General features: G+C 51.2%; 1 protein-coding gene across 1 annotated transcript in view; it reads right to left on the reverse strand.

Annotated features, from left to right (window-relative positions):
- Window positions 1–24145, reverse strand: part of NKD1 (NKD inhibitor of WNT signaling pathway 1) — an 89559-nt gene extending 65414 nt beyond the window's left edge. Inside the window, exons 1-3 of the mRNA XM_043435404.1 lie at window positions 23932–24145; window positions 23771–23803; window positions 22987–23120 (exon numbers count right to left, since the gene is read on the reverse strand). Of these exons, the coding sequence (XP_043291339.1) occupies window positions 22987–23120; window positions 23771–23803; window positions 23932–23956 (192 nt within the window). The 5' untranslated portion in view covers window positions 23957–24145. The remainder of the gene's footprint in view (window positions 1–22986; window positions 23121–23770; window positions 23804–23931) is intronic.
- Window positions 24146–24467: the final 322 nt, after the last annotated feature.

The following is a 24467-nucleotide window of genomic DNA, read 5'->3' on the forward strand; positions in this document are numbered from 1 at the left end:
CGGTCTTAGGAACAGCTGCCAGAAAAACTCGAGAGGGCCCAGAGGCTGTGCTCACAGAGGGTGTTAATCCCCCCAGGAAGCTCACATCTGCAGAGGGTCTCAGATTCCAAAGGGCTGTCCAGATGGGACCCTCTCCCAGACCTGAAACAAGATGAGAGTCCCCGAGAGGCACTCCTGCGGGGCAGAGACCAGGTGGAGTTCTGACCTGACCCTGGAAAGTATTCTCTGGCTTTTTCCACCATGATCCTCCTTGCCCCCTGCAGAGCAGATCAAGGGGAGAATGGACGCCCAGAGTCTCCACATTGAGCCTGCCTCTTGTTCCTGTAACATCTGACCATAGTCCCAGAGGCCTGAGGGGGAAACCTGGGACACCCACTTGCCACAGGGCAACTGCAGCATCAGGAGGTCTCCATAGCAACCCTGCATCTGGAGAAACTGACGAGTTACCTGGTGACCAGGTAGGGTGCAGGGGGCGGTGGCAGGCAGGGGTAGGGTGGTACTGAAGGATGGGGCTGGGGCTTTTCCAGAAAGGAGGGAAATAACAAACATCTGTCCAGAAGGGGGAAAAAATCTTCCAGCAAGATTTTTCCTTCTTCTATCTCCTCTCCCTCATAAGAAGACATCTTGCAGGGAATAGTTAGTAGTTATAATAGGAGCAGCTTTACCAAGCACCATCTATGCCAGACCACGGGGTTCACGACCTTACTGATTTCATAAACCAATCCCAGAAAGGAGGGTCAACCAGTAGTCCCGTTTTACAGGTAGGAAGGCTAAAGCCTCAGAGAGATGAGGGAAGTTACCTAAGATAACACAATCAGTAGAAGTGTAGGTGGGTGGGTAGGGGTGTGTGTGTGTGTGTGTGTGTGTGTGTGTGTGTGTGTGTAGGTGTGTGTGTAGGTGTGTGTGTGTGTAGGTGGGTGGGTAGGGGTGTGTGTGTGTGTGTGTGTGTGTGTGTGTGTGTGTGTGTGTGGTTGCTCAGTCATGTCTGACTCTTTGTGACCCTATGGACTGTAGCCCACCAGGCTCCTGACCCCAGATCCAAATTCATCCAGTTCTGGAGTCCACTCTCCTGCTGTCTTCTGATGGGCATGGTAGTACCCCTTCCATCCTCCACATTCTCTGGGCTCAGCAGAGACTGGCTTTGGATCCAGCTCCGCCTGACCCAGAGGCACACTCAAGCCCTGATGCCACGCTGCCACTAAGCTGGTTAAGAGGAACTGAGGGGGTGGTGTGCACCCATTTTTAGGGATGGGCTCCTTGTGCAGAGAATTTGTTTCCCACAGTCCCCCAGCAGATGCTCTGAGCCACTGCCCAGCTAGCGCACTAAGAAGGGGCTGGAGCTCATGACCTTGGAACACCCAACCTCCAGCCTTTCCCGAATAACATGTGGGGTGGAAGAAAAAGTACTGGTTAATTTCAAAAACTAAAAGTTCAAGATTGAAGCAACTTCATGCAACCTCCCCAAACCTACTTATGGATAGGATAGCTGAAGCCCTGAGAAGGGAAGGAACGTGGGCAAGGCATAAGCAAAGCAATTTCTTTCTGCAGGTATTGATGGATGGATCCCTTCTATGTGCCAGGCACCGTGCTAGGAATGGAGAGCTGAGAGTTAATAATAAAGACTGTCCCCTGACAGCAGAGTTGATTCCTATAGGAGCTGAGCAGTAACTCAATGACCAGTGGTGATGAGCACCCCGAGGAAGTGGAAGGAGCAGGGTGGTACAAGGCGCCGGACCCCAACATTTTTGGCACCAGAGACCAGTTTTGTGGAAGACAATTTTTCCACAGATGGCAGGAGGTGGGGTGTGGGGGAGATGGTTTAGGTGGTAATGCAAGCTATAGGGAGTGATAGGGAGTGGCAGATGCAACCTGGCTCACTCGCCAGGCCACCACTCACTTCCCGCTGTGCGGCCCAGGAGGTGCCAAGGACCAGTACTAGTCCACAGCCTGGGGGTTGGGGGGACCCCTCCCATAGGAACAGCAGTGACAAAGGAGCTGGTCCTAAGTGGGGCCTCAGGGAAGGCTGCTCTGAGGCCGTGATGTGGAAGTTGAGTCTTGAAAGGTGGGTAGGGGAGAACCAGGCTAAGAGTGTGGAGAAGAGCACCCCAAGCAGTGGGACCAGCCTGTGCAAAGGCCCTGAGGCAGAAGCATGATAGATGAGTTCCAAAAAGGACCAAAGTAGCGGGGACAGAGGGAGCTCAGGGGAAGGCAGCAGGGGATGAGAGGTGGGAAGGGGGCAAATCGTGGGGAGTATTACAGTCTATGGGAAGGGTTTCAACGTTCCACTCAAGCTCCTGGGAAGTCACAGCAGGGGAGTTATACAGGAGCGTGATTCTGTAAAATCCCACTGTGTTTTGTAAGATCAGCCTGGCTGAAACACAGAAGATAAAATCAGAAGCTGGTAGAATCCTCTGGGAGTGATATGATGATGGCTTACACCAAGATGGGGACAGTGAGAAGAGTTGACAAAAGTTGTCCAGTTGTTCAGTTTAGGGAGGGAAGGAAGAATTGGGAACAACCTCCAGGTTCTGACCTGAACAATAGGTGAACAGAGGGCCGGTCACCAGGCCAGGGAGGCCTGGAGCCCTCGCAGTTCCTAGGAAGATGAAGAGGGTAGTTTTCAGACAGTTTATATATGGATGCTTGAGCAACATGGAGAGACAGTGCCAAGCAGTGGTACCCAGGTCTCCAGTTGCCCTGAAACTCCCAAGGCCTCCACACAAGCCTCCCAGGCTGCCATGTACATACACCCCAGGTCTACCCAGCTGTGTGGCCAGCTGGTCATCCTCATCCTAGCTGCTCTGCTGATGGGCCTTTCTCCATCACCTCCTCCCACAGAAGGCACAGCCTCAGCATCTGTGTCTCTCACATCATGATCTCAGAAGAGGGAATTTGCTCTAGTTATTGGAAGGCTGCCGTCTGCAAGTCCCCAAGCCAGCGCCCATGTCACTGACAATTTCCAAGGCCTTGAAAGGGACCTTTAATCCAATTGTCTGTGGCAGGCAGTTAATGGGCAGCCCCTCCTTCCCCCTCCACCTTCCTCCTGGCTTTCCTTTTGAAGGCAGCCCCAGGGAAGAGCTGCCCAGCGCAGCCCTGGTCCAGCCCTGACAGCTGCACGCCTGCACAGCCAGGAGGGCCTGCCAGGCATCTGGAGAAGACCACCGGTCCCTGGCCCTTGGTGTCAAACCCCTCTGTGCCTTGCATAGCACTGGCATGGCTGCAGGTGGGGGGCGTACCCCTAGCCATGTGGCTTGCTCAGCACGAAGTACTGCACAGATATTACAGTCCCCCCAGCAACACATTTTCCAGGTGGAAAAACCGAGGCTGACAGACATTATGGTCACCCTGTAAGTTCTGGAAGTGGATGTCCGACTGCGTTCTGCATCCAGAAGCCTCACTTATTACATATCAACATGAACAATGGTGCTAACTGCCTGTTAACTGCTCTGTGTGTGTCAGGCCCTGAGCTAAGAGTTTCAAGTCCTCAACCTGTACAACAGCTCCGTGGCGTACGTGCCATTTCTCCTCCCGTTTTACCGGTTAGGAAACAGAGGCACAGAGAGGTTAAGGAACTTGCTCCGGGTCACACAGCTACTAAGTGGCAAAGTCAGCGCCTGCATCAGGTCTGGCTGTCTCTGGAGCACTTCTTATTCTTTATTATCTGTCCCTACCCATCAAACCAGTCAATCCAAAGGGAAATCAACACTGAATATTTATTGGAAGGACTGATGCTGAAGCTGAAGCTCCAATACTTTGGCCACCTGATGGGAAGAGCCAACTCACTGGAAAAGACCCTGATGCTGGGAAAGACTGAAGGCAGGAGGAGAAAGTGATGACAGAGGATGAGATGGTTGGATAGCATCCCCGACTCAATGGACATGAGTTTGAGCAAACTCTGGGAGATAGTGAAGGACATGGAAGCCTGGTGTGCTGCAGTCCACGGGGTCACAAAGATTCAGACATGACTGAGCAACTGAATAACAACTCCATACTTAGCCTAGTTACACTTTTTTTCCTAATCACTTCAACATGAAATTTAGGTATACTGCAGGTATACTTTTTGTCTATGTGTATATATGTGTACATATGTATGTGTGTATATGGGGGCAATGTCATCATCATTAAGAATGGTCTGGAATCTGGACCAGGGCGACCCAATAGGAACAGAATGCAAGCCATATGTTTAACTTTAAATTTTCTAGTAGCCACATATTTGTCTTTTTAAATATGAGTGAAATTAATTTTAATAATGTTATTTAAGCCAAAATATCAAAAATCTTGCCATTTCAAAATATTATTTGTTATCAATATAAAAATTATTAAGGAAAAATTTACATTCTGTTTTCCCACGAAGGCTTTGAAATGTGCTGAATGTTTACAACCCAGCCCAGCCCTATTTCAAATCCTCAATAGATGTGTAAGGCTAGTGGCCACAAACTGGACGGTGTCCCCTGTGCTGTAACCACTCTGCTAAAGTAATATTGTTTACCTTCCCAAAAGCCTTGAAAATGATGCTCTGAGAGACTTTTTTCAATCGAAGAACCCTTTGGAGAGTCACCACCATTCCTAACCAGCAGGTCCCACTTTTGTGTTGTTAGGCCTCCTATGGACAAGCCACCATGCTAATATGTTTCTCAAGGAGATTTGGAGACTAAGATTGTCGAGCAACTGACGGGGGTGGGTATGAAATAGTTACCAAACCATACTGCCCTCCAGGCCCTAAGCCTTCCCACCTATTATCTTTTTACCCTTCCACTCAGCCTAGAAGGAGGAGGGGCTCGACAGTACCACCCCATTTTACTGATGAGAAAATTGAGACTGAGAAAACATGGATCTTGTCCAGGGCCCACCTCTCTGACCTGGCCAACCCGGAGCAGAACACAGTAGGCATCAGCGCAGCAATGCAAAGGCTTCTAGGAACAAGGAGGGTGGACTTGAGGGAAGGGTTCGGGGGGTTTATAAATGTGTGATGGAGATGGCACGAGAAGGAAGAAGGAAGCCAGGCTTCTGAGGATGAAGAAGGGGCATTTGCAAGGAATGAACAAGCAATGCATGGATTTCTGGTAGAAGGCACAGCCAAGGGAACTCTTAAGAGACAAAAAGTGCATCTGGGTGCTAGGATGCCTTAGCAAGTAGCCCATGTGCAGGGTACTGTATGAGGAAAGTCCACGTTCCATTATCAAGTTATCGAAAAGCACCCATTGCCCAACCCACGGGCCATAATGCCAGAGGAATCCAACTTCCCAAAATATTTACCAGAAGGCTCTGGGCACCAGACTCCATTCTGTAAACTTGGGTACCATTCCAAAGCTGAAACGATAGATCTCCTGGAGAGCAAGATAAACTCTCCCTCACATTCTAAATAACGACAGGGAGGTGAGGAAGAGAACGAAATAAATCAACCCTCTCCAACTGCCCAACTTAAAAGGGATTATACTCAGAAGCAAGAAGAGGCAGGGATGCCGTCTCCTTATCAGGCACATGGCTGCTCCAGACACAAACAGAACTCTTGGCAGGCCTCCTTCTTCCCCATCGTGGGGGGAGGGGGGAACGAAGTCTTAATCCGCAAAGGTCAAACCCATCCTCAAGTACAATCAATCCAATACTGTTTTTCCCTAATTTCCAGGAAAGAACAGTCCCTTCCATGAGCTGAGGTACAGACTGGGGTTCAAGAAATGAAGCTCGTAAATCTCCAATTTGCTGGCGTGACCCAGATTCCCAATCCTCCACCATGGAACCCAACCAGGAGTCTCATTTGGGACTCAGGAAATATGCCCACTGCACTCCAAGGCAAGGGAAGCTGCAGGATAAGTTGGTTCTGGAATATGTGTAAGGAAGGCCCATCTCCCGGCCTCTAGCAATCACCATTGGACATCATGGATTGAGCAAACGAGTAAGTACTTGACAGAGACAACCTCGTTTAATACTCACACGTGCCCATGAGGTGGATAACTCTGTTATCCCCAACTTACAAATGGAAGTGGAGGCTCGGGTGCAAAGACCCAGAGTCACAGAGCCAGTAAATGGGACAGCCAGCTGACCCCAGGCTTGCTCTCCAGCTGGGGGCCTTCCCACACTGGTGTGCAACCCTGTTTCTTCCTTTCTCTGCCATCCCCCTTCCCTCCTTTATAGCTTAGGCTCCCTTCTGCCCACCTAACAAGCCCCAAATCCCCAGGGAGGGTTAAGAGAAGGTGGGTGCACGCCCAGGAGCCCCCCCGCCCCCTAGGCTCCTGCGTCATCTCATGTCACCTACTCCCAGCTCCAGAAATGCAGCCCAGCCTCTCAAACGGCCCATCCAAGACGCGGGCTTCCTAGCATAATATTTTCCTCCCACAGAACGTGAGAATAAAGGGCTCTTTGCTTGTCTCCTGAAATAACTGGCTCTCACCATAAAGCAATCTTCTGCCCAGTAAAAATATTTCTGTAAAACTTGGTAACTCTATCTGCAGTTCCTTTTCTGAAAGTCAAAAATCTTGGAGAGTGAAACAAGGCAGGGACAGACTTTATGACAAGCTCATGAAGTCATGTCTCCCCAGAAATTTCCTCCTTAACCCTGTGATTAATTTGCTGTTAACCACAGGGGTTTCGTGTCTTAATGCTCTCAAAGCAAAGCACAAGTTTGCATTTCTGCAGAACAATACCCACCACCTGAGACCCAGTGTCAGCCAGGTGGGCAGCAGAACCACTGGCTGGGGCTCAGGAGCCAGAAAGGACTCTGCTGAGACTGGGGGCCTCCTCCAAGCAGGCCTCATGCACAGGTGAGCTGTCACCTGTGGCCTGTCCATGGCCACGCAGGAGGCACAGTTCATAAAATAAGTGAGAGGGGTCCTGAGATCAGAATGGAAAACCGCTTAAACTCACCCCAAGATGGCTGGATAAGTCACTGAAACCTCCTTGGCCTTAGTCTGCCCATCTGGAAATGGAAAAGAATCACTCCAGGGAACTCTTGAGTGAACAAAGATGTTCTCTCTGAACCTCTTCATCCATCAAATAGCAACCAAGCCCCTTCCAGACGCTGCCTTGGGTCCCAGAGAGATGGTGTGGGTTCACTGGGAATCAGCAGCTCCAGAGGTCTTATCGGACTATTGAGTATGTTTACTGAGTGCTTACTGCACGCAAAGCCTTAAATCACAACATGAGTTATTTCATTTAATCCTTGAAATGACTCCAAGAGATGAATACTTTTTCCCTTCATTTTACAGGTAAGGAAATTAAAGCCTAAAGTGAATACAGTTCAGTACAAACCCAGATCTGAAGTCCAGGTCCAAAGCTGTGTGCCCCCCTGGAGTAGAGAAGATCCATATAAGAAAAAAAAAAAAAAGTTAAATAATGAGGTTTTTAATATATTCATACAAACTGAGGCAGCGATTCTTAACCTGAGGACTATAGGTACCCTGAAATTAGGGGTCAAGGTGTAAGAGCACTTACTTAAGGAGAAAGACACCATCTGATACAGCAGATTCCCAGAAGGGTCTTATTACCTATTTCCTGAGGGTTAAGCATCGCCTAACTATGCTCATCACAGAGAGGCTAGGAGCTTGAAAGGAAAGCTATGACTCATGGGGGCTGCATGGAGGAGGCCCCCTTCAAGATTTGCATGGCAAATCACTTATGCTCTTCCAAGATCCAATGGCAAGCAATGGTCCTCCCCAGATAGCTAGCTAATTGTCAGGCTGCCTCATCCCCACCCACGCCTTCCAGCTGCAACTAGAGCTGCGGTCAGTGAGTTTTACATGCAGCACAGATGTTCGTTCCATCCACCCTGCATTCTGCAGCCTTCTTCTCACAGGTGGTTTTCCTTTAGGGAACCACCCACCCCCAATGTCCCAGCCCTTGAGGTTTGCGGGGGCGGGGCTCTGATCCCAGCCCCCACTCCAGGGTGGCCATGTGACCCAGAACTGGCAGAAGCAGAGGGTTTGGCTCTGGGATGGCCACAGGATCAAGTCAAAATTACAGGATCCCAGCCTAAGCTTTGGTCGAAACTATCTTCTAGTTGGAGATGGAAGCCCAGACTGCTAGGAGCCAAATTTCCACTACCTGCGGAGAGTGAGCCCAAGAAAGAAGCTGACCCAAAAGAAACCAGAGCTGATAGCAGGAGCTGCCACCCTGGGACAGAGCTGGATGGAGCTCTAGGACCCAGCTTTCCTGAATTTAGGTTTCCCTAGTGGCTCAGATGGTAAAGAATCTGCCTGCAATGTGGGAGACCTGGGTTTGCTCCCTGGATCAGGAAGATGCCCTGGAGGAGGGCATGGCAACCCACTCCAGTACTCTTGTCTGGAGAATCCCATGGACAGAGGACTGAGTCCATGGGGTCACAAAGAGTCGGACACAGTTGATCGAATTCAATTCACCCTTCCGACCTCCCCACTACACAGGTCAATAACAGGCCTCTGTAGGAAACAGCTGAGATGGGCTTCAAATTCAAAAGGTCCTGACTCATCCACACAGAGAAAGGTCACACTTACTTAGCCACAAACCCCTCTGAAGCTGCTGCCGTCATGAATTTTGAAGACCCTGGCTTGGTGGGGGTGGGAAACTCCAGCTTTGCCAGAAAAGAAATAGAGGGCTTGGTGGGGGAGGGACCCCTAAGGGCACTACCCTGAGTCCATCCCAGCTGCACATCCCCTTCCAGCTATTGGCATCTCTCCCCATCTCGTCCAGAAAAGCGTGTCCCTGGAGCTGTCTAGGTGTGCTATTTTCTCATTTCTCCTAAATGAGAAAAATACAAAAGTGGTACGTGCTCACTGGGGGAAAAAAATCAAACAGTGTAAAAATGTATAATGTTAAAAAGTGAATTCCTTCTCTCCTCACCATCTCCCACCACTGCACACCTCAGGGAAACAGACTTTGACAGTGTATTATTCCAGATCTTTCCATGTGAATCAGCAAATATATAGAGACACAGGCCTGAACAGACTCTTGTATAGTGCAAAAAACGGGTCCACCCTATACTGATGTTTTGTTCTTGCTTTGCTCATTCAAAAACATCTCAGGGCCTCCTTCCTGTCAGCCTATGGCCCTCACCCAACCTGGTTTTACCAGTTGCAGAGAGATCCTAAAATGGAATGGCTACACCACTGCTTAATGGCCTATCTCCTGGTGATGGATATTTGAGTTACTACAAGTTTTCCTTCTTTCAAATGTAGCCATGGATGTTCACACATGTATGTCCTTCTGCTCCCGTGCAAGCATTCCTCATCCCATCAGGATCCATGCCAGTCTCACCCGTGCTATCATTCCACCAAGACAGCTCCTGCCAAACCGGACTGTGACCACCAGGACCCAAAATCCAATGGACACCTTTTCTTAGGCTCTCAGCAGTATCTCTCCAGGAGACCATATCCTCCCTCCTGGTAGACCACTCTGATGGCCCCCAATCCATCACAGCTGGAGCTCCCCTGGTGGCAGATGGTAAAGCATTTGCCTGCGATGCAGGAGACCAGGGTTGGATCCCTGGGTCGGGAGATTCCCCTGTAGAAGGAAATAGCAACCCACTGTGGTATTCTTGCCTGGACAATCCCATGGACAGAACAGCCCAGTGGGCTACAGTCCTTGGGGTCTCAAAGAGTCGGACACGACTGAGTGACTAACACTTTCACTTGGACTTTCCTTTCATTCTATCACACCTCCCAGTATTTATGCCCCTGTGTAGTCCCTTCCCCTGAACCTGGGCTGAACCTGTGACTAGCTTTAACAAAGAGAATGTAACACTGCCAACTCTAGGTCTAAATCCTAAAAAGGTCTGGCAGTTTCCACTTTTGCACTTGTAGGAAGTTGGCCATCATATAAGAAGTCTGATTACCCTGAGACTGCCATACTATGAGGAAGCCCGAGCTAACCCTGAGGTGAGGCCATCTGGAAGAGAACTGAAGCCCCAGACATACGAGCCAAGTGGACCTGTGGCAGCTGGCCCCTTGCTGTTGGAGCCAACCCAACTAGGCCACATGGAGCTGGAGATAAGGTGCCCCTGCCAAGCCCTGCTCAAGCTGCATAATCTTAAGCAGATCACAAAATGATTAAGTCACTAAGTTTTGGACTAATTTGTTACACACACAAAAAATCCTAGACATCCATCTTTTCTTCAGAACATTCTGAGAGGAGGAAGCAAAGGCCAGGAGAGGTCACAGTAGACACCTAATGGCTAAGCTGGGCTCAGGATTCCCCAAACAGTGTTCTGTCCAGAAGGATTGAGTTTGCAGGATGCAGCTGCTGCTTGTCATGCTCAGAGGCTGGTTTCTAAGGTGAGATGACATGGGGCCCCCAAGGGCCCTCTTCATGCCCTAAGCAAAGGGAGTGGGTGAACAAGACAGCAACTATGGCAATCCTGGGAAAATTTGTTCTGACCAAACTGTCAACAAACCAAAAAGCCCTGATGTCAAGAAAGAAAACTTTGGCACAGAGAGGTTAGGGAACTTGCTCAACAGCCAGTGAGAAGCAGGGCTAGGTCCTGAAACCAGGCATTCAAATTCAGAGTCTAGACCAGTGACCAAACACCAGTGTTTCCTAACACTTATAGTGACCCACAATAAGAACTGTGTTTTATAATGGGCCTCAGTATAGGGTATAGATATGTATTTAGATATAAACATATCTGGGCTTCCCTGGTGGCTCAGATGGTAAAGCATCTGCCTGCAATGCAGGAGACCCGGGTTCAATCCCTGTGTTGGGAAGATCCCCTGGAGAAGGAAATGGCAACCCACTCCACTACTCTTGCCTGGAAAATTCCATGGACAGAGGAGCCTGGTAGGCTACAGTCCATGGGGTCGCAAAGAGTCAGACACAACTGAGCGACTTCACTTTCTTTCTTTTTATAGACATATCTAAATCTATTTATCTGTTTATTGGCATGGATTTCCATGTCTGTATATCCATATCTATCATCTATAGACATGCCTGTCCATGACTATAAACTAAACAGAAAGTGACACAAAGCAACATTCACTATTACTACACAGGATGTTCTCTCCTATTTTTGTTTTTGTCTATTTCATTTTTTTTAAATACTGGTCACTACATAGATTTCAAGAGCCATGAATGGGCTTAGAAGACACAGTTTAAGAAAAAAAAACAAAACTCACCTATAGTGAGTTAAGACAGCTCTAAAATCAGACTGCTCTGAATTTGCATCTTGCTAGAGCAAGATGCCACTTCCAAGTCAAGGGACTTTGGGCAAGAAGGCAGATTTCCTTAAAATCTCAGTGTCCCCAGCAGTAAGATGGGGTAACGACAGTGCCTGCCTCAGAGTGGGGCTGGGAGAACTGAGCAGCAGGGACAGCTCTTGGCCCAGGGCCTGGCATACAGCAGACGCTCAATGCTGGACCGACAGTTCAGCACAAGCTCGGCATACAGGAGGCACTTAGCAGCCACACCGAAGCTGCAGCCGCAGAACACCCAGTAAGGAGGCAGGTGCCCAAGACTGCCTGGGGCAGTGGGTTCCTTGAGATCTCCAGGACAGGGGAGCAAGAAAAGTGCCCCCAGCACCCACTTAAAAGGCAACTTCCTTCCTGGTTTGTAGTACTTTTCTGACATCATCGTTGTGCCTTTGAAGTCTATCCAGATCCCTGGGGGAAAGAAGGCTGAAACAAGGTCAAGGTCAAAAGCTGGCCTGTAACAAGGTACCCCAAAGTAGCACCCTCAAACCTACTCAATGGAGCTGCCATGAGCCAAAGCCTCCGTGAGAGCCCTCCCACCCCCAGCCTGTGCAGACCTCTGGAGTAAGAGACACACTTGGGAGGTTGGGGTCTTCCCCAGCCTTACTTGTGGCCTGAGGGTGGCCAGGCCCATCCTGCTGACAGGCACCTTTTACGCTCTGCCCCACCCTCCCCAGGGCTCCAGCTCTGTCCTCAAGCTCAAGGCTGGGGGCTTGGGCAGCACACAGCAGAGCAGCCAATCAGCTCCAAGCTTTCATGGGACCCGAGGTTCTCCCCCATCTCCCACTCAGCCAGAAGGAAGACAATCTGGAGGGATCAGACATCAATAAAAAAATAAATAAAACTGTGGAAGAAGATTTGCAGCAGGTGGACAAGGGCTCAAAACAAGTTGGAACATATAGCATCCCGCCCCGCAACCCCCAAGCGCTACCCACCCCTGGCACTGGACCTTGCATTTCTACTTGAACATCTCAGGGACTGGACTGTCCTAAGTCGGACACCAGAAGTGGGTTAGAGTCCCTACTCAGCAGTCAAGCCTTGTGGCCTTTGCACTTCCCAAACCCTTTGTCTGAGCTGTTTTTAGCAAACCTTTCATCACCTGGCTATTTATCCTTTTGGGACTCAACAACTTAGTTCCCTAAACCAAAGGAGAACCCCTCCTCGTTCCCTCTTACCACGCCCTGTTCTTTCCCTTCATCACATGCAGTGCACATCTGGGTGAGCATCCACTAACCACACCAGACAGCTGCAAGAGGAGGGGCGATGTCCGCTGTGTTCGCTCTGATTTGCCAGAGTGAGTGCATTTCACTCTCTGAATGACTCCACAAGGCAGGAAACTATGACCGCCCATTCCACAGATGGGAAAGCTGAGGATCTGCGGTAAGCTATCAGGTAACCCAGGGCCACCTGGCTGGGAGAGTTGGGAAGTCTGATTCGGAAAGCTCTAAACACACCCCTGACACCTACTACGGGCACACTCTGGGCTTTGATATAAAAGGGGCCACAAACCACATCTACACTGTACTGACCCCACCTGCCCTCCCGTCCTTCTCTCTACCAACTGAAACATACTATCCATGACTCCCAAGCTCCCAGCCTTGGCTTGGGCTGTACCCTCTGCCTTGGAGGCAGCCCACCCTCCCCAGCTGGGCTCAGGAGTTTAACTTGCTGAGCCCGTCTTCTCAGCTGTACACAGGGGAATAATACATGTGAAGAATGCATGTACAGTATTAGGCACTTTAATATTCACTTGTATGTGCTATTATCCCTCACACAGTCATACCCCACCAAAATCTTGTAGGTTTAAATCGACAGTCACAAGCCAGGCCATATCCAGCTGTCTGGGTCCACCCAAAAGAGTGTTTTTGAAAATTTTTATGTAGTTGACGATAATTTTTTAAATTAGAAAAATTTCACATAAAAATCCAGACGGCTGGATTCTCTTAACGATCAAAAGATGTGGCAACACCAGGCCACATTCCCACATGGCAACAGCTGGCTGGGGCTGAGGGGCGCTGCTCCCCAGACACAGCACATGTGCTCCCCAGGGCATCCGAGTCCTCCCCACCTCCCGGGCGTCTCCCAGCCAGCCTGATGCACTGGTGAATATGACTTCTCTGGTCCCTGCAGGTCCTTTAGATCCTGACCCCTGGTTTCAGTCTTACCATCCTTGGAGCTGTATTGACAAGCCACGTCTTTCAAAAACACCTCCTCCAATCTCTGTAACCCTGTGTCTCTTCCTGGTTTTGTAACGGTAAGAGTGAACTTACACTTACGACCCGTCCCATATTACAACCATTTTACAGTTAGAGTCCTCACAGCCGCCCTGTGAAGCAGACACTATTATCATCCTCACTCTACAGATGAGGAAACTCAAGCACAGAGCTGATTAGTCTATTTCATCCCCACCCTCACCCATTACCCGCCCTCCCCATCCCCACCCCCCACCTCCCATCCGGTGTTGCTCTGTGCCCTCAGGAAGATTACCCCGTGGACCCATTCACCAGGGCTTCCCAGGCTCTGGCTTCTGAATTCAGCTGCCAATGGGAGGCCCCGGCAAGAAACTGGAGGATGCCAGGAGATGGGGGTGGTGTGTTTCTTCTGCACCTCCTCCCTACTTCTGTACCATATCTCTGACTGCAGTTAATCCTCCATCTTTATAGCTTCTGCCTGGTCTCCACCCATCCTCAGCTGTGATTCCTACATGGATCCAATCCAAAATATCCAACACATCCTTCCTGGCCCTTTCTGCCCGGGGGCCACGGGCGGTGGTAACAGCTCCCTCCTATTGCCAGGGGCCCACCAGACCCTGGGTACCTCAAGACCCCATGAAGGCTCCCTGAACGCTGCCCATACCTCTGGAAGCTAATTTCATTTAGACTCTCTGGAGTGGCTGTTTCCCGCTAGGTCCCTGGCTGACAGAGGTTCAACACTGTGCCCAAGGTCCCACAGGCAGAAAACGGTGCAGCAGGATCTGAACCCAGGACATTGGGCCGCAGAGCCCTCGCTCTTTAACCACCCCCTTACACCGCCTGGAGGTCTATTCTACTTCTCCTGGTCCTTCACCCACCTGTAGCCCCCTCAAGAGTCCCCTGGGTGGCCCTCGAGAACTAAGCACTGTGCCTGGATCGAGGCAGACCTTCCGGAATCTCTCCCTCAGCCCACAGAATCAGTCACTTGATTCCTCTTTATCCTCCAAAGTATTTTTACAAGGCAGAGCCCATCCTTCCCCACATTCCTTCTTCCCCTAGATCAAAGGGCTCACCTCTGTCCTGCTGGCCCCTCACACAGGGCCCCTCACACACTTGTCTCTCCTCTGGACAAAGACTAAGCTCCTTGGCATGGCTGAGAAGGCCCCCAGGCCCAGGCCGTGACCCCTCTTCAGCCAACTGAACTTCAGTCGGCATCGCAAACAAACTGCCCTCTTCACTGCAGGGCTTTCTCACATGCGGTGGGTCTGTCCAGCAAACACCCATATGGCTGTTACATGTTGTCTCTCGTTGCCTCGCTCACCACTACGCCTCTCCCTATGCAACTTTGGGCTCAAATCACAGCTCCTCTGAGACCACCTGTGACCCTGGACCAGTTGGCACTCCCTGCTCTAGACTTTCAGAGTGCCCGGAGCATTCTCTAACATTCCCTAAATATTGTCATTATTCAGGAGATAACTTTTCAAACATGGGCCAATCAAACATGAATATCAATCCAAAGTAAAGTTTTAGCAAGTCAAATATGTGCTAAGTCGCTTCAGTCATGTCCGACTCTTTGTGACCTTCTGGACTGCCAGGCTCCTCTCTGTCCATGGGATTCTCTAGGCAAGAATACTGGAGTGGGTTGCCGTGACCTCCTCTAGGGGATCTTCCTGACCTAGGGATCGAACCCACGTCTCTTATGTCCCCTGCATTGGCAGGTGGGTTCTTTACCACTAGCGCCACCTGGGAAGCCTAGTAAATAAAATATAGTAATCTTTTGAAGTATCAGTCTAGCACGGCAAAGAAGGATTTAGTTTAGGAATGCAAAGAAACTTAAACTCTAGGAAATCTGGCAATGTAAATCATTCATATAAATCACACATTATGTTAGCAAAGAACCATCAGCTCCATCAATACCCCAACAGCATTTGATAAAATTCAATAATTATTCCTAGTTTAAAAAATCTTAGCAAGTCAGGAGATAAAGAAAGCTTTCTTAACTAGTTAAACAATGAACATCATACTTAATAGTTATTAATCAGTCAAGGATATTCTAACCAAAGCAATAAGATAAGAAAAATAGATGAGAGGCAAAGATGAAAGTTTAGAGTCACTAAACTCTAAGTTCTAAGAGGTAGGAAGTATGTTCTATTCCCATAATTTCCAGAACATCCTAACCACACTCTAAAATCTGTGGAATGAACAGCCACCCAGATTAGGTCTGATTCCTATTAAGTGTTCTCAAAGCACCCAGAACCTCTCCTTTGAGGCATAAATCACAACTTAGATTGTGTAATTTGTTTTTAAAAGCACTTATCTTTTCTGACTAGAGGTAAGGTCCATGAAAACAAGGACCATGCTCTACTGACAGAGCAGATGTATACCTGGCATAAAGTAAGTACTGAATTTCTATTGCACAGATGCATAAATGACTTGAATAGAATGCATTCAATACACAGTTTCTAAATTGCAATAAATGTAATACATTTTATCTTACTTTTCAGCTAGAAGATTACAGGCCCAGAGAAGGGAAGGATCCTTCAGCTGATGCCACACACCACTCACTGTGAAGCCCACCCATTACCCTGGGCTCCTCTGAAAGGTGTCAGCCACACATAGGCCCACACGGCTCAATAGGTAAGGAAAGTGAAGCCCAGAGCAATTCCTTGGAGCCCTCGAAACAAACACACATCCGGGACACACCCCGGGGGGCAGAGTCACCTGGTAAGACCTCCTGCGTGCTGCCTTTCTGGGGCAAAGGATGACTTCAGCAGAGGGACCTGAGGCTTCCCTCGCAAAGCCCTGTGACAGGTACCGCGTGGATAAACAGCCCCCTCTGCTTTCCTGGGAAGTTATCAAAGAATTACTTATGTCTCTGCAAATGCTTGTTTGGAGAAGGTTCTCCACCCCACCTGGGCTTGGCAGGAGTGGCAGCATCACCAAGCCTGCCCTTTCGGGAGTGATCAGCCTTTTCCTCCAGCTCCTGAAGGAACTCGGCCATTCTTCATGTGCAGAGTCTGAAGCAAGCCATAAAGAAGCAGGCAGCTTCCCAGGATAAACGGAGCACGGTGACATCAAAGACTGCCTTCCAGATTAAACAACCGAGGCCTTCAGCTCTCGCTGGCGTTTCTTCCAGGATATTCTGGGCTCCTGCCTCAGTTCTCCCTTGGATGGAATGGCAGATATTTTGTTTGTGAGAGTCTGAATTTTTTCCTTCCTCGGGGAGTGGGGGAGGGAGGAGGCGAGGGGAAAGGAGGGGGAGAGAGAGCGAGAGGAAGAGAAAGAATGTCTGTGAGAGACAAGAGCCACAAAAAGAACATGTGTGAGTAGAAAAGAGAGCAGGAAGTCAGGGAGGCAGCCTGAAGTGCCTGCTTTGGAATCCAACAAGTGACCTAAATATTCCAAAGTTGTGAACCTACAGTCACAGTGAGTGAGGTTGCAAGAAACCTCGAGCAAAAAGGATTGTGTATGCGTGTGTGCTAAGTCGCTTCAGTCGTGTCTGACTCTTTGTGACTCCATGGACTGTAGCCCGCCAGGCTCCTCTGTCCATGGGATTCTCCAGGCAAGCATACTGGAGTGGGTTGCCATGCCCTCCTCCAGGGGATCTTCCCGACCCAGGGATCAAACCTGTGTCTTTTATATCTCCTGCACTGGCAGGCGGGTGTTCTTTACCACTAGCGCCACCTAGGAAGCCCATAAGGAGGATTGAGGAGTCCCTGACTCCCTGGGGGCCCACAGATCTCCTTGTGGGCCCCTGCCCCTTGCCCAGAGGGTCACACTGCACTCCTCTTCCTCAGACACATCTGGTAAACTGAGGCAGGAGACCCTCTTCCCTCCAGCACAGGCTCACAGCAATTCTGGGGCAGGACAGGCTCTCCCTGGGATTGGCATGCCACTACACCCCCTGGCCCTTGGGGTGCCTCCCTCTGCCAATCCCATGGCTCAGGCGCCACATCCCACCCACGGCTAGGCCTCTGACCTTCCTCCCACAAAGGGCAGCAGGGGCCGGCCCTCACCCAAACAGCTGGGGCAATGCCCCCCCGTCCCTGGGCATGACACCGCCTGCTAATCCACTCTACAGAGCGTGCTGGCGTCTGGACAGCAGGCTGGCTGCCAGGCGGGCTCCACCCCACCCACCTGTCCAGAGGGACAGGGAGCTCACCTGTACCAAGACCCACTAAAATGTGGGGGGACGGCTTTGTAGAAAGAAGGAGCACCAGAGAGTTTCAGGCCCCAAAGGATGCACAGCCACTTGAAGCCCACAGTCCCTTCTCGAGGGCTCAACCCAACCACAGACACTAATGCACCGGGGCCTCCCCCAGCTCCCGCTGCACAAACCCATCGCCTCTGTCCACACTTCCTTCCTCACTGGCCCAGCCTCCCACGAGTGTCACTGTCTGCCAACGCACCTGTGCACATCCTTATTCTTCATCTCCTTTATTAGACTGGAAGCCACAGGAGGACAGGCATCACCGCTCTGTGATCTGCCACTGTAGCCTCAATGCCTGTCTTGGCTAGGGAATTCATAGTTAATAGCAATTCGTTATTGATCATAGTGAATGAACAGCTAAGAGTCTGGAAGAAAAGACCAACTCACAGTCTGTCATTTATTCCTGCTTCCAGCTTTACCTGGCCGGGGGAGGAAGAGGCAGGGATGGTGACCTAATCCATCTTCATTCATTCTTCATTCATTCACTGAGCAAATTTATCACGAGAGCCCACCACACGCCCTGGGACTGCCACAAGGAAGATGGATTGCTCAGGAGGTGGTTCTTCCTTTGCTGACCACTCAGGCTTGTTGCTTTAAGGCCTCAGAGGAACAGTCTGGCCCCTGAGCCCGTTGCCCAAGCTTCCTGGTATGAGGAGAAATACGCTCTGTCTGGTCATCACCCGCATTATCGCCTCACTCTGACACCCCCACAGGGCGAGGGGATTAAACATTCCCCAAGTCTAGAAGTTTGTGGGACATACTGCGGTTGTCTCCTGGTTTAGCTTCCCACTGAGTTTACGACAGTCTGCACAAGGTGTGAATGTAGAGTGTCTATTCCTGAGTTTGAGGGAAAGCACACACATGACATCCTGACTCGGGGAACCAGAGTCCTTCTCAAAGACGAAAAGTTTTGTAGGGAGGATAAGACACTCCTAAAAGCCTCTATCAGAGACCCCGTCACAGAGACGCTTTAACGTATCCAGAATGACACCCTTGCCCACTTTCCACCATCCTGAGGGACCCAGACCTACCGGAAACCAGAAGCCCCCCTGGCACCCTGCCCAGCTCCAGCTTACCCCTGCTCCCCTCCCCATCCCCCACAGGTCCAGAAAGCTGCCAGGTGGGGCTAGGAAGCTGGCCTGGGTGCCACAGGCAGAGGGCACCCTCCGTGGAGAACTCAAAGAAGCCAGTGAGTGGAAGCCCAAACGCCTCCTCTAGCCTCAAAGCAAATCATCTTTTAATTGTGAAACACCAAATATTTAATTTATGCTCTACCTCAAATGTCAAGTCCACCTCCCGGCACATAGCTTTGAAACCACGTAAGGAGGCCTAACACTTTCCATATGGTGAAGACATGGGGCCTTTTAATTGTGCCAACTGGTATCATTCAAGGGTAATTCCCCTGGAATCCAGCACTCAGGCAGCAGCTGGGCCGGCCTCCAATCTCATCACCCAGCCCCATACGTCCCCGCGGGCTCCCACCATGCCTGCACCCTCCCAATCTCCCCCAAATATCAAAATGCACGAGGTGCCCCTAATCAAATTACCAAACCGCCTGGCAGCCACCTTTGATCCAGAGGCCGGCTTGCCTGCACCAAAGTGCTCAGCCTGTTTTCTTCAGGCGACTTTGCCATAAAAGAACAAAAGGGCCAAACTGGGGGGTTGGGGGAGGGGATGGTCTTAAATCCGGAGGTCAACGTGCATATATGCACATGCATGTGCACGCTCCAGGAGTGTTCACAGACATGCAGATTCTGCTTCTCCAAGTGTTCTCCTATCAATATCTGTGTCCATTTACTCCATCCATCTACTAAACTTGTTAATTTTACCCATTATATCTTCCAGATCCAACATTTCCAATTGCTTTTCTTTTGTTAATGCCTGTGGCTGCTTCACGCTTCTAATATCATCCTTTATCTCTGAGATTATTATGCTTACTTTAATGTCTAATTATCTAGCACACAGTTGTCTGGCATACAAATTGTTCACGTATCATTCATCTTCTGTACAACTCGGACAGCTTGCATGTCTCCTTATTTTTCTCCTCTGAGCTCATATTCCCTTGAAGCTCATCATGTACCACTGAAAGGGCAGATGTCTTAACCTGTGTCCCTCCAAATGAGGCTATAAAGTATGGGGGAAGGAAGCCTCTGGTTTCATAATCTGGGCCCCCATCTCCACCTTCCCAGGGCCTCAGGAACCTGCCAGGCTTTCCCCAGGTTCTACACTTTATGAAGAGTTACCTGACAAAACTCTCCCAGGGATGAGCAGGTTATTACACCCATTTTGCAGATGAGCTCATTAAGGTAGACAAAGGTAAAAATGGTTTATACAAGGTGACAAACTATTGTGGCCGAGACTGACCTCATTTATTCATTTCTTTTTCGGAAGGGTAGGCATGGGTTAATTGCCGATGAGGTCACCCTCTCACTTCCCAAGATCTTGCATGAAACTAAGACCCACCTTAAACATTTACTAAGCTACTCAGACCCCCTCAGGGAGGAAGAGGGCAAGCAGGGGCCCCTCACGCTTCTGCCTGCCTCACCCCAAAGTGCTCGGCAGCTGGCCAGCGTGCCACCTCTTAGGAATGAGTAAGTGCGACCCCCTCCAGGCAGATGCTCTGGTGCCGGAAAGTACTAGTAAGTACTCCAGAAAGGGAGAAAACCAGAGTCCACACCAGCTGGCTGGCAATTTTACAGGGTTATGAGGAGGATTAAGATAATGTAAGCAAAATGCTTGACACACATGGGTGCTTAATAAATAGTAGTTATCTTTGCAATAATAATACTGCTGGTTGGACAAGCCAGGAATGTGTCCCCAGCTGCCTTGGTGAAAGGCTGGGTGATGGAGTAGAGACAGAAGCCAATCCCAGGACAGGGACAGGTCTGGGGAGGGGGGTGGGGGGAAGCTCTGCCAGCTCTTGAACGAGGCACACTTTGGAGCCCACACCCTCCTACATCCTGATGAGATAATGGAAGAACCTAGAGCCACCCTTTCCGTGCCCCTATAACTCACGGAAACTAAACAGACCGGGGGTTGCCTACTGCAATCCCGTTTAGTATCTCAATGTTAAACTGGGGGCATTCTTTCTCATTCACAACTTTGACCAGTTGTACTTAACAGTTTTTTCAGAATCAACTTTAGACTATCTGTTTCAACTTAGCTTCATTCTAAGCAATAATATCCATGAAATCGAGGGTTTGATGTCCCAGCTATTTTATTTTTTCTGGTTAAAAAAAAAAATGTAACTGTTAAGATAGAAAATATTCCTCTAAGTGCTACTTGAAATCACCTCACAGGCACCCACAGGACAGCCCCTCACCTTGGGTTCACCCTGGCTTCTCCCTAGGCCAACTCCACCTCTGCAGGCTCAGGAATGAGGCTAGCAGTAGGGGGAAGCCAGGCGTCCGGGTCCCAGTCACCAAGCACGACTCCCAAGGAGGCAGTTTCTCTCTTCTGAATATCCTGGATGGCAGGGCCCACCCTTCACCACCCAACATATGTCACACTGATGGCTCTCGGTCTCACATCTTCAAAAGTGCTTTGAACAAACACTAATGACCCCTCAGCATTTCTTTGCGAGAAGGGGCTGGGAAAGGAGGGGGCAGGCCCCATCCCATGCTGTCCTCAGCTGGGGGAAGAAACCAGGCAACAAAATTCCCGTGACTTCACCAAAGCCACAGACTTAAGCTGGGGCCCCCTCCCCCCCTCCCCCATTTTCCCCAATGGCAACTTTTACTGGCTCACATCCCTCTTGCTGGGAACACTACTATTTAATTAAAAACGACAGACTTTTGTTTTCCTCTCCTTCCTTCCTCCTCCCTCCCATCCTCCAGGATTGGATGCCAAGGAGACCCACCAAAAACATGCGGGTAACATTTGTTATGGCTTTGAAGATAAAAGTCAATTGAAGTAAGCCCTCGCTGTATTTCAAGTTTCCCCTAAAGCATGGAGCAAGCTGCCTGGCAGTTTAGGAAAGAAAAAAAAAGGGGGGGGGGGGACTGCAAATAAATGTCATTCTGCAGGAATACTTTGTAAAAATAAACAGGCTGAAAAAACCCAAAACTTGATTAATGGAAATCCACTCAGTTGGCCTCTGTCTTGAGCTGCAAAATGCATTTGTTCATATGGCTAAATCGGATCATTTTCATTGGGCTTTAAATAAATAAGGAGATCAAAAACTAGAAATGGTGGGGGGAAGAAAGGGAAGTTTGTACTTCTGTTTTTAAAGGGCCCTAACTACAGTGCCCCTCCCCCCACCCAGCGTTGGCCCTTCCTAGGGGACAGTAGCTTCAATTCTAGCCTAGCCAACAGATGAAGAGAAATGGAGAGGAGAAGGCCCCCTGCTCAGCAATGACAGTGTAGGAGGAGATGGGAGCTTCCTCAAGATGCAGAGGTTATTTCATACATGCACAAGAGTCAACTACCCACAGGCTCACCTCCTGTAATGGACTACACTCAGTCCAGGTCCCACCACCCTGACACACAGACACACACACACACACACACACAGACACACACACACACACATCTGAAAACTCCACTGGCCCCTCCCCAGCCTATGAACAAGACCAAAGGACTAACCAGACCTGAAACTCAGTCTGTTCCCCTCTAAGTTTAAGAAAAAAAATTAAATGTCACATCAAAAAGTTGATTCATCCTTTGATCCTTGGCTTGCTCGAGTTCCACGCAGACCATCTGAAAGCCCTGTGCAGAGTTCCAGAGCCCATAGGACATCTGTGAACACCAGTCCCAGGCCAGGAGCTGCGGCTGGACTCACTCACTCCCCTGTCACATCTACTGCTCCCCTAGGAACAACTCCAGCCTCAGGGGCTCACTGGGTGAAGGCTGGGGGTGGGCCAGGCTGGAGCACAAAGAGGCCCTCTTTCCTTGTGTGCCAAGTTAAGGGGTCTCCCTGATCTCAGTACCCCCCAAGTTCTGCCCCCACCCAGATCACTGCCTGCTCTACTGGGACGCCAAGGCAGTTGGCACTGATGAATGCCACAGACATTGGAACACATTCGGAGGCAGCACAGTCCTGCCTTTCACCCAGACACCCCCAACCGCCTTCCCTCTTCCCTAGCCCAACTCCAAATCCACCTTTGAATACTGGCCACAGAAACCAGGAAGAAATCAGAGCAAGTCCCCGAATCCCTCCAGCACAGACAAGTTCCCCATCAACTGGCCCACCTCACCTAGGACCTTTCCCCGAGGCAGCCCTCCACCCCCCAACTGGCCCCTTCCATCTGTGTCACCAGTAAGGTTGCCCAAGGCAGGGGGTGTGCAGGGTCATGTTGGTGGGGTAGGAGCGGCTAAGGGATTTCTGGACTTACAAGCTGTGCCAAGAGGTGCTATAAGTTGTCTGGGGTGGTGGGGGGGGCGGTGTATGGAGACCCATCTCTGAGGTTGAAAGGGAGGTAAGTGGGGATCGTACCCGAGTTCCTCTGCCAACGGTGCCCGCCGCCCGCAGTTGTCGGGGTCCCGAGCTGCCACCCGGGCAGCGCTGCCTCCCAATCCACTCCTCGATGCCTTTCCGAGCCCAGGCGGCGCTCACAGCGAAGCTGTCACCTGGGGCGGGGACGACATGAAGCCCCTGAGTCTGGCCCCTAGGCTGAAAGTTACCCGAGAGAGGAGAGAAAGAGTGGGCGAGGCAGAGGCAGCAAGGGACCAGGAGGGTGCTGAGAGCTGCGCACGATCCTGAGAGAGGGACGCAGGTAATCAGAAGGGGGTTCTCGAAGCCCCGAGAGCAGGGATCTCGAGGCGAGCCAAGGGGGACACGTCTGGGCATCAGGAGAGCGAGCGCCAGAGGCCAGGGCTGCGGAGGGGAGGGACGGACACCGGCTGAGGGGAAGAGGGGAACTGAGGGTCAGGAGAAGGGGCGCAGGAGCCAAGATCTCGGAGGGGGGCCGAGGACCAAAAAGAGAGGAGGCAGGCTCTTGGTGAAGGGGCTGCAGTGAGCGCGGAATTCGGGTACCGTAGGGGAGGGGTTGAAGGTCAGAAGAGAAAGTACGGGATAGCGGGGAGGGGGTAGTTGGGGCAGAGAGGGGGACACAAAGTGAGCTCCAAGGAGAGGGTTTGTGGGACTGGCGGCTGGAGTAACGGGTGGGGGCGGCCCTGGTAATAAGATCCGCGGGTTAGGCCATTCCGCTGCAGTCCGCGGTGCTTCCCCGTCTAGCCCCCACCACCCCCACCCCGGTCCGTGCCCCGCGCACCCCTACCTTCCGGGCTCTCCCTACGCTTGCACACGGCGGCTGCAGGCACAACGCGCGCGGCGGCGGCGGCGGCGGGAGCCGGAAAGAAAGGAGAGGCAGAGAGTTAGCAATCGCAGGGACGAGGGCGGCGGGGGCCAGGGGGCCGGCGCGCGGGCGGGGACACTGACCCGGCTTGGAGTGAAGTTTCCCCATGCTGGGGGCGCGGCGGGAGGGGGCGTCCCTAAGCCATGCGCCCGGCCGGCGGGCCCTGAAGGCTCGCCGCGCCTTGTCTCGCTCTCCTCCTCCCGGAGCAGCCCCGGAGCTGAGCGGAGCCCGAGGCGGCGCCGGGACTCGCTCCTGCCGCTGGTGCCGCGGCCGGACTGACGCCCGGGCGCGCCGAGCCCCCAGCCCGCCGCCGCGGCCCGCGCCTCCCCGCGCGCCCATTGGCCGGGCGCGGCGCATCAAAGGCGAGGCGGGCAGCGGAGGGGCCGGGCTGGGGGCGGGGCCGGCGGGCTGGGGGCGGGGCGTGGAGAAGCGCTTAGGGCTGGACACAGCGCCCCCCTCCAGGATTCGGTCTTTGACCCGGGCCCGGGGCTGGGGACCCGGGACTGGGGACTAGAGGTGAGGCTGGGTGGTGGGGGGAGGCGGAGGAGCTCTGGTCAGTAGGAATATCGGGACAGACACCCTCTTGGGTCCTGCCCGCTTTAGAACAACTGCTCCTCTC

This window comes from Cervus canadensis, chromosome 18, assembly GCF_019320065.1.
Source record: "Cervus canadensis isolate Bull #8, Minnesota chromosome 18, ASM1932006v1, whole genome shotgun sequence".
Classification (NCBI taxonomy): Eukaryota; Metazoa; Chordata; class Mammalia; order Artiodactyla; family Cervidae; genus Cervus; species Cervus canadensis.